This window comes from Penaeus monodon, chromosome 7 (assembly GCF_015228065.2).
Source record: "Penaeus monodon isolate SGIC_2016 chromosome 7, NSTDA_Pmon_1, whole genome shotgun sequence".
Taxonomy (NCBI): Eukaryota; Metazoa; Arthropoda; class Malacostraca; order Decapoda; family Penaeidae; genus Penaeus; species Penaeus monodon.
The window spans coordinates 10,497,788-10,509,189 of NC_051392.1; the positions used below are offsets into that span (position 1 = coordinate 10,497,788).

Below are 11,402 nucleotides of genomic sequence, written 5' to 3' on the forward strand. Positions count from 1 at the left end.
TATGGTGGTGCATTATGAGAGGTTTTACTTTTCATTTTTTTTATTCACTTTTACCCTGTGTTACGAAGTCATGGTATTGAATAGATCTTGGAAAGAAATCAAAAGGGGTAGGGATACTTTCTTTTTTCAGTTACTTTAAAAAAAAAACTAACTGTTTCAAAAAAATATTTAAAAAAAACTAAATTTAATTTATTTATGTTTAATAATGTCCATTTTCTATAAAATTTTAAACAAATTAGTAATTCTTGGTTGTCTTACGCCAAACAAATAGTTTGGGAAAAATGTGTCTCCCTTTTTTAAAATTCTCTCCTTTTGAGGCAGCATATGATAAATGACTGAACAACTGATTTTTAAAAACATTTTTGTTAAAACAGTTCTATTTCCATAAACTTGTAATATTTCTTTTCTTTTTTTTTAATGGTAAGAAAAATCTGATTGCATATATTCCTCTTGGACATTTATTTTAAAATAGTATCATGTATGCGTCATTATCAGTAAATCTATTATATACATATCATGGTGCATGTCAGTGTACAGTTGAACTAACATCTTATTTACAATCAAACAGACCTTGAAATCTTTTTATATACTGACAAGCATCACTAACTGATGCCAGAACTTTCCATATCATTACTATGGTGAAGAAGTCTCTACTTACACATAATCTTCATTAACAGTAACTTATATGCTGTTTCATTCTTAACTCATTTAAAACTATATCAATAAGTTTAATACTGAGGTGATTTTTTTTCTCTCAGAATCTAATGAACTTTTAACAATACCCATTACTTGAATGTATGGCTTACCTTTAAATAACAAGTTTGTTATTGCTTGTCTAACATGTCTTAAAGATTTCTTCCACATAACCCTGAATTCTAACCGAAAGGTGCTCTGGGTTGATAATATTGTTTAAAGAATGAATGAATCTGCATTGACATAATGCACCTTTTAAAGACCATAATCATATTTACATTTGACCAAAATCTTTACATCCAAAATCAAAATACATTTAATTTGTATACCATATTTTGATTAGCATATTTGTAGGAACATGGTTATGGAATGTGTATTCAAATATTGGACTGCATCAAAATAAAGTATCTATGTAATAATGTGTTTTCTTTTTTTTCCTTTTTGAGCAACATTATTGTTGAATGTATAATATACAATCCTTCAAGCTTCCAACTAAGAACAGATTTTTCATTCTCATTTACACTTCCATTAAATTTGCAGCATACCTTCATATAATGCATTACTTGGTAAAGACTGAATATCAAGAAAACAAAACTAAGTATGTGAAGCATAAACTTTTCAAAATATCTTTAGTATTTAATGAGAAATAACGATGAAATGTAAATTATTGTGCATATAACACTTTCAGAAAAGACCAGGACAGTATCACACTAGATTACAAATTTCAACAAAAGAAAAAAATGATACATGAATGGCACTGACCTACAGATATAAAGGAAAATACATATCATAATATACTGAACTTAATAATATGATCAACAGCAGCCTCTACACCTGATCCCTACTTCACATGAGATTTTTTGCTAGATCACAAAGGTTAATCTAAAATCTGACATTTGCACTTGTAAAATTGGGTGCATTATGATAAGCAGTTTATACTTTGCATAGTTCATGCCAGCCTTCCACTTCATGTCACAGATACTGCTACCACAAATAGCTCATGTAATGAAGTACGTTAATGGGTAAGTCTTCTTCTCAGCAGTAAAGGTAATACATTTTTTTTCATGAATATACTTCCAGAAGCTGTTGAAGATGGTAGCATTGCACAACATAAAAATGGTGAAAAGCTCTGAATGAAAAGGGTAGCAGATACAATGGCAATGCTTTATTTTTCAATTTTGTCTTGTACTTTTTCTTAAGCAAGCAGTGGAAAAGAAAACTAGTTGGCCTTAAGTATTTTTGAATTAGCTATAAATGACACAAGCTGGTTTTGTATATATATTTCATGTAAAATGCAAAAAACTAAACTTCATCTCACCATTCCACACAATCTGGAACAAAAGCTTTTCTTTTCCTCTCTCCAAATCCAGTAAAAAGAATGTTCCCAATTGTTACACATAACATCCCCCCCAAAAAAAATTAATAAAAATAATATCAATAAAATAATAATAATTATTATTATACTAGAAAAGTAACTGACATTGCAAATACACCTCAGACTGTAAACAGCAACAATATATGATCTGCCCCTTTTATCCACTACCATTATTATGCTTTTCAATATTTCCACTGGTTATAGAATACAAAATGAAAAATACAAATCTCTACTAATGCTGAATTCATTTCAGTAGTATCACCATTGCATATTATGATCACAGGAGCAAACAGTACGCTGTGGCTATCTAAATCTAAGGTTATCATAGAGCGTGTTATTGTGGTCTCAAAACGAAAAAGAAAAGAATCTCGATTGGAAACTGGCAGAATTATAGGTCACATAGTTTTACTTCTCCATTTTCCATGTACAAACGAGGCACTTCCAAGATTTGTTTAACAATCAAGGACATTGCGAATCTACAGAAAGATTATATTTTTATGTGGGCAAGGTTGATAACATGTAAAGATTAATAGCATGTTGGGGCTCAAAGCTAAGTATATCCTGATGTCCTTGTAACGGTGACAATAAAACTCAATATTATGCCGCATCCAAAAACATTCATAAATGTAGTAATGATTCCTCCCCTGTCTACTCTTTTGGAAAGTTCATGAAATTTACACAGCCACCATTGACAAAGCCACAAAAGGACTTTGTATAAGGAAGTACTGAATTTGTGTAAAACCATTTCATTTGCAGTTGGAGAATAAATAAAAGGGGACGGACTGAATAATCTTTTATTTACACAGTGTATTCCACCGTTCTGATGTTGATACTTATCAATTAAGCACCAACACCAATTAGTTTTTTATTCTAAATTTATCAGTGTCTTATTCTGTTGATTATGCTTAACTTCAATTTCTTTATTTTCTTGTCAAAGTAGATTTCGCAGAAAAGGAGTTATCTTTTCAACACTGAACCAGAAATGAGTGGATGACTTGAATGCAGGCAAAATATTTTGTACATATTGGATTACAATCTTTTCCATCTTAATGCTGCCATCAGTCCTTTCTGATCATTTCCATGTATCTAATGCATAATAAATCATCAATATATTTGGATGGCAACCTTTGAAGGATATTATGCAAAAAGGCACTGCTTTCAAAGGATTTCTTTTTTTTTATGAGGGATGTGTATATAGAAAGAGAATTATATCACAAATGGCCGATTTTAATATTGGACATCAAGAAATTAATTTAGTTTCAAGCCCCAATACAAGTTCTGTAAACTCATTTTGCTTTGATATCCCTGTCTGTTTTTTAAAAATTGAACTGCACTTGACTAGCTGCTTACAAATCCTAGTCTTATTGATCATTACCTATATATGCACTATTATTACTGAACTGTTTAGAAACAAAAGAATCATGCATGGCAGGTAAAATCAGAAAAAATCTGAATGAATACTAAACTAATCTATGTTTGTCTTTTTATGATACAGCACAGGTTTTAAGAAACAATATTTGTTTAACAAAGATATAAAAACCTGAAACAGACAAAAGAAAACAAAATCTTTCTTGTAGACAGAAGAAAAAAATATGTTCATATACTGTTTCTATTAAAATGAAACAATATTTACAAATAATTCAAATGTACAAAGAGGTGATATATAAAATATGTTAAATATACATTCTCCAAGTAGGTTTGGTTCAGACTAGGTCATCACTGATACATGGATATGCTCCTCAGGCTCCCTCCACAAACATCACCATATTTTAGTTGTTTTTTCTTTAAATATAAGTTCAACATTCCTTTTGGCTCTAGACATAACCATAAATGATATATATATATATATATATTGGTACTCCAGTCATGAGTTGTGACAACTGAATATGCTAAATAAGGGAGCTATATTCTCCCACTATCAAAATGACAATGTAACCTTTCCTTTTTTATAGATTCCATGTCCATCTGAATAAGCACATTGTGTCACAGCACACTCCTGATGCATGTTGTATCCTTCCCTGCACATAACTCACTTGCCTGGAGTTGGGAGATAGTACTATACTAAAAAAAAATATATATATCAATCAGTCTGAGAACTGGATATGGCTTAAGATTCCCTTCTGCAGCTCATGATAAGGAGCTTTCATTCTGGCAGTACCTAAGGCCAAAAGTATATTCTCTGAAAGGCAATGCTATATCCCTGCAGGTAGTACAACACTGCAAGCACAGCATTTTACCTTATGCACACACATACGCACATACACACATATTATTGGTCAACAATATGCATTATGTCACCCTGGTATAACATAAGACACACTACAGTTTCAAAGATATGAAGCCTAAGTTAATACATCCACTTCATATCTACTAAATTATGAATGTTTCTCTTAGATTTACACATCTGTGTTTCTCTGGGCTAGAAGTCGAGGAGGAGGAGGTTTATCATCTACTGCTTCTACGTAGTTTTCAGGAACAAGACCAGTGCGGCCATTGAGGGTTCCTTCTAGCCAGCCTGGTTCTCGGGATGGCCGAACTGCAAGAAGAAAAGAGGGAACAAAATAAAATAAAATAAATCTCTTCTACAAATTTTAATTAATTTTAAGTTAATTAATTTTAGGTAAAAAAGAAAGTCAGTCAGTCTCCTAGTCACTCTTTCTCTCTTTCTTCTCTTTCTCTTAATATCAATCTACAGAAAGTTAATCTATGCCTCTCCATTATGTATCTCTGTGTCTGTCATTCTCTAACTCCTGTCTACTAATTGTTGTATTTTAGGACTTCAAAAATAAATGCTTTTTTGAACATTATACTTAACATTGGGGCTGGATCCTTTAAAGCTTAAGTGCCACTCACAACCTCATATAACCACTCTCCTAATAAATAAACTGCCCATATGTTTAGCTTACATTTATCCTTTTAACATGAAAATTTTGGAATTTTTTAAAGAAAAAATAAATAAACATTAGCTGCGTACATAAATGCCATGACAGAGCATTTTCTGAGATAGTTAGATTTTTAGCATTTAATTTATGATGTAAATGTGTATTTGCATTACTTACCATTGGATAAGATTTGATTGGGCTCAAAGGAAAGCTCTGACTCATTTTCTCCTACACATGCATACAGCGTTCTCACACGTCTGGAAGAGTAATGGCTATTAGTTTTATCCTATGTGCTTTTTCATCCTCAGTCATGCAATTCTCATTTGTACAGTCTGCACTTTTCACATGGTACAAGTCAATCAAAAGAAAGTGCTATGTATTTTACAAGGATTAATTTAAGCAATATATTTCACATTGGAAAAGAATTTCTACTTCAAATTTCACATATTTCACAAACATACCATACTCAAAATCACTTTTTCAACCACCTTTCTCCATAATGTTTTACCTTGGAGGAGAACTGGCTGTCCCATTCGAAGTAGCAGAAGGCGGTGGAGAAGAGCTGGTCGGGGCCAGAAGACTTGATGTGGATTGCGACCCGCTAATCGAATTCCTGAGTACAGTGAAAAGAAATATAATGCATGCCTGAGAGTATGATCAAAGAAAAATAATCCACAACTTGGAATAATGATACAAAATACAATACATTCTATAAAATGAATGACAAGCATGAAATTTTACCTAAAATACAGTACTGTACATACTTTCATTCATCCTTGTCTATGAGGACATGTGGATAGTGTTCAGTTTAATCACTACTTCAGATCACAAAAAATGAATAGCACGAAAAAAATAACAAGACAATTTCTTAACACTTGTATACAGCTATTATATAGAATGCACTTTCTAAAATATTGCCAATAAAATACTTGAAAAGTTACTTGGATTCACAGTCTGAGGCATGCGAACAGCAAGTCATTCACATACAATAGCATAGCAGTTTTAATAAGGCTTTAGAGGATCAGCTGAATTTTTTTTCTCTATATTTCAGTGATCAAGTTGTGTAAAAGATTTATGTTCATTAAACCTGAAGCTTTCATGCAAAAGCCCCAGCAGGGAAGAACAGGTGAAAATCTAGCTTATGGCTTCTGATAATAGCAATTGGATGCACTTCAAAAGTAACAAGAAAATAGACTACTCATTTTTTGTACTTGTAAATACTCTCGCATCTAAGTCACCTACTTTCACTTATGGCATCAGAAGTTATCTAATCATCTCTAAAAGAAAATCTCAAGTGTCCAGATTTACAAGACTAGCATCTCTAACTGATCCTTATTCTAACTATACAAACATCAACAAATGCTGGAAAGCACTAGACAATTTTTATACAATTTTTATAAAGACAGTTCTATGATTCACCAACACTAATGAATAAAGAATGTAACTGAGTAAACTTCAACTAAACAAACAGGAGCTATCTATTACACTGCTATACCTAATAGTATTTACTTTTCAAAGAGCTGAGTCTCTCCTTTTGGACCACAGACTACAGGCCAACTGAATTAAAAACAGTTTAGCCAATGAGATCCAAAGCAAAAACCCAGACTCCATCCAAAGAACTCTAAAACACCTTGGAAATCACAAGTTGCAACTCGGATATCACTAGTTGCACATACAAGTCAAAAAGAGACGATTAGTTTAGTTGAAGGTTGAGGCTATGCACCACCACATGCTAGAGTGAGTGACTACACTTACATAGATGAGTAGAGGTACTCCAGAGATTGTCTCTTGCACAGACTAGTGGGCATAATGGGGGAATGAGAGCATACCATTATTAAGGGGGGGAAAATCTGTAATATCTACTAGTATTTTCTGGTTAAATGTAATAATAAAAATACATGTTTATGTACATTTCCAAATCTCTGACTTTAGCATGTAAAATACATCCTCGATTATTTGTTCACGCTAGTTAACATGAGAGAAATATCAAATAATTATTTCAAGTTATGATACTCTACCTCGATTGATTATGAAATCTTCATATAAATGCCATGCATAAATTGATAAATAGGCCATCTGTTAACAAAAGAAAGCAGCTATGTGCTATGTTATTTTCTATGCATGAGTAGATCCAAGTTAGGTTTTGTTTTCACAATGATTTTGCTTTCTATCAATATAATTTTGAGTTAAGAGTACATTACTACTTTGTTCATGATATACAAACATATGTCTGTCCATCCTTTATTTTTTAAATACTTTTGATGACTGTCTAAATCTTTATTTAAAATAAAATACCACCACCCTCTCTCAAAACTAAGTCAAATATTCGAGGATGTACAGCAATATGTACAGGCTATTGTAAATCGGCAGTGGTAATTATATATAGTCTTCAAAGACAAGGATACTGGAGAAATCAAAGATATATTCAAACCTAACCAGGACCAATGGTAAACATATTGTACCATTTGCAAAAAAAAAAATAGGTCATTAGATTGAAAATTCAATCTTCAGAAAAAAAAGGATCCTTTCAAAAGCAAACTTCAAAAATTCTAAAATTATATGTTCATTATCTCTTCTTAACTACACAAACATTAATCAGCTCTGTGTACTTACGTTTCCATGTGTTGCCGGTACGTGGGCGGGTACGCCGTCCCCAGTCGTGCACCTGAAAGTGGTACATACCAAGCTATTTTCATTTATTTGGCACCTTCTACTCTACACAGAAAATAATGGCAAACAGCTCACATTGCAAAGTACAGTTTTTAAAGAGACAAACACCCATGCAACTTCTGGTGCTTTTAACAAAAAACATCAACATTCAGACAAAAAGTTATAGAATAAATAAACAACTAAAAAACAGTTGCAAAAAGGCTAAAATCAAATAAGCTAATTTCATCCCATTACTAGACTTTCATCTTACTGTCATTATACAATTCTCAACTGAAAATTAATTAATACTACAGTATATTTAAGGGTGTGATACTCTTGAAAACAGAAGGTATTATCATTCTAAAAAAGTTACTCTTGCTTTATCAGAGACCAATATTAACAATATCTCTATTACTTATTTGTCAATCTATTTTATGTACGGAAAAATTGGGAGATTTCAGATTACAAGACACCACATGAATTTTAGATAGACATAAGAAGACTTGAAAAGTGCTCTTCCAACAGTAGAGAAAATAGGAAAATAATGATTTTTTTTGAGGGGAGGGGGGAGGGAGTATAATGAAAAAGCAGGAAAAAGCATGAGTGAAAAGATAAAAAATGGAATTCTGGTGGTTCTGTGAGATGGTTATGACAAGTATGAAACAAGCATGAGAGAGATACGTGAGGAAAAATAGAGACCATAAAAATGCAGACTAGTGACCAAACACAATCTGCCTGGTTGTAAAATATATTAGTAGATGGAGATGAGGCATTTAAGAATGAATGAGAACCTCATGACACAAGGGATAAAGATGAAAAAGACACAGTACAGAGGTACAAAAAGGATGATAAAAGATATACTGGGGAAGCAGTATTTTTATGAAGCAAGGTAGATGGTAGCAGGGTTTATATGCAAAATGAAATGATTCAGAATGAATAGGGTGCATAATAATAGAGGAACATTTTACAATAGTACAAATTAAAATGTTCATTAAAATCAAAAAAGAAAAAAAAATACATGCAGTACTAAACAACACATTCAAATTATGACCTTCATCAGCATGCAAATTAGGGACTTGTATCATCAAAACATGCAACATGTACAATACTCAAACTTTACAGATAAAATGCATATACCAAGCTCAAAGCAAAAGCATACATTAAATCAGACAAAGACACAGAAATACATAAATATTTATACTTACTTCGGATGCAAACAATTATAAACTTAGTGTAATAGTATGCTAACAAATATAGGCTTCCCACCAATTTTCTGACAATTTCTGTCCCCAAAATAAGTTCTATATCATATGTTTTGCTGGACCAGCAGAGGTTTTGTAGTAATAATTCTATAACAATCCTCTGACCTTCCTGAAGTTCCTGTATTTCTACAGCACCAGCAGTAATCAGAAAATCAGTAGTGCACCTGTCCATGGCCTTGCTGCTTTAATCACACAAACTTCATAAGAGAACTCCATGATAAGTGTCAGGTAGGAATTTAAAACAAACTATAAAATGTCCTAAAGAACTACAACAAAATGCTATAAAATTATAAAAAAGATGCACAGTGTAGTGATCCCTGGTGATATCAAATATATATGAATAGACTAGTTTTCACTACCACTAAAGTCACACGTGAAAAAAATCCAATCAAGAGGAAACTCAAAAAATGTATATTTCACTTCACTTCAAAATAAGAGAATGAAAATTAAAGAGTAATTTTTTTGAAGTCCATAATCCCTTTTGACCTGGCATGTGCTTGTCCTTTTTTTTTTCTTTCTTTCTTTTTTTTTCTCTTTTTTTTTACAATGGATAAAAGACTGGTTTAGACTAAATTTGGTTTAGTAAGGAATGGGAAAGGGAAAGGGAAGGGAAGGTGAAGGGGAAGGGTAGGGAAGGGAAAGAGGGGATGGGGAGGGGGAGGGGGAGGGGGAGAGGGGGGAGAGGGGAGAGGGGAGGGGGGAGGGGAGAGGGGGGAGGGGGAGGGGAAAGGGGAAGGGGGAGGGGAAAGGGGGAGGGCGAGGGAAAGGAAAGGAAAGGAAAGGAAAGGAAAGGAAAGGAAAGGAAAGGAAAGGAAAGGAAAGGAAAGGAAAGGAAAGGAAAGGAGAGGAAAGGAAAGGAAAGGAAAGGAAAGAAAAGAAAAGAAAAGAAAAGAAAGTAAAAGGAAAGTAAAAGGAAAGTAAAAGGAAAAGAAAGGAAAGGAAGGGAAGGGCATGGAAGGGATGCAAAGGGAAAGGAACAGAAAAAAGGGAACAGAAGGGAAGGGAAGGGAAAATCAAGAAAGGGCTGCTGAAGACAGAATAGTTACAAGTATAATAATGTTAGTAATTTAAGGGAAGCTAAGTTATTAATCTGCTATTGCCTATTATGACTTTAGGCCACGGTGGGCTTGGCAGTGGGGACCAGTGATATGTTCTGCCTCGCTCCATCAGACAAAATGACCAAGAGAGGGAATGAGCAACGCGCTCATGATGTCACAACAGCAATGAAAATATATTATATTAGTGATCATGTTTCTTCACAAAGGTAATGAAATATATTTAAAAATCTGGATTCCTGGAGTAGTTCACAAAATAAAATGTAAAATGCAACTTCTCTTTCTATGAAATTTAATCTGCAGCATCATTTCAAAATCCTTTGTCCCTCCTAAATGGCCTTCTAATTCTGGAAAAGTTATTCCTATATCATGGCACTCTAATTTTACTAAATAATGACTATTTTCAAATTATTAAAAAAAAAAAACAGCTTTGCTATTTGCACTTCTACACCAAGCTTCTCATATCATCTGGAAAAACATTTTGTGACGATTTATCCTGGCAAGTTACAGTAAGTGATTCTATGTACCATATAACACATTGCAAATGATATAAGCAATAACATAGTTTATGCACAAACTAAAAGAGAAACTTTCAAGGCCATGTTTACCTTTTCCTCCTGATGTGGATTAGTAAGTCTTACAAAAAGGCATCATAAATAATAAATAAATTATTATACTGATCTACTGCATACTTCATGAAGACAGGTTTACTTTTCTCATATTTTTTCTTGTATTGGTAAGTTATTTGTCTACCAAATTCATCTTGAAAAATAAGAACCAACTACAGAAACCCATAAAATCAGTGGTTAATATAATAAAATAAAAAAGACATTAGTTAACAAAAAAAAAAAGTTTAACACACAAACAAAACAGTCAAAGCAATACTACAAAATTAATATAAAGCCATGCAACAGCAGTCAAGCAGTTGTTGTAAAAGTTACAAGTGCACAGAATATGGTATCGATGAACTATTGCATCAGACTCCGCTATCTTGTACATCCTATGGACAGTATTTTACAACATTAAACTGCACTAATAGAGTGATAATTTCAATACAGACAGCTATAATTCTTTTTTCTTTTTTTTTACAACAAAAAATTAACTACATTTTCCACATCTATGAGTGCAGCCATAACTTGACAGAAGCAGCCACCACTTTAGGGTTCCCACTTGTCTCCATCACAAATGCTGTCGTCATGATTGAACCCTAAATTTCACTTGGGGATATGGGTGTCGAAACTAGTTTGCATCTGGCCATGTTATTTTGTGGGTGTTACTTCATTCTTTAATCTTGCTTTAAAAAAAAAATGCTCATTGTACAAAGTTTTTGTTTTTCTTCTATTCTGTGTATGTACATTATAAACATAATTAAGGACTCAAATTTTAAATTGATTCTCAAAACTGGCTGTCTAAAAATTAGCTTATATATACTTTTACATTATGCCCCAGAACTTATTATTAAAATAATTTATATCATGCTTTAGGA

At 32.7% G+C, this 11,402-nt stretch overlaps 1 protein-coding gene across 1 annotated transcript in view; it reads right to left on the reverse strand.

Annotated features, from left to right (window-relative positions):
• Window positions 1-438: 438 nt before the first annotated feature.
• The window catches only part of LOC119575074 (rho GTPase-activating protein 26-like), a gene marked incomplete in the record, with an annotated part of 86,992 nt that continues 76,028 nt past the window's right edge, over window positions 439-11,402 (reverse strand). Inside the window, 5 exon segments of the mRNA XM_037922461.1 lie at window positions 439-4,604; window positions 5,128-5,207; window positions 5,459-5,563; window positions 6,706-6,747; window positions 7,564-7,615. Of these exon segments, the coding sequence (XP_037778389.1) occupies window positions 4,465-4,604; window positions 5,128-5,207; window positions 5,459-5,563; window positions 6,706-6,747; window positions 7,564-7,615 (419 nt within the window).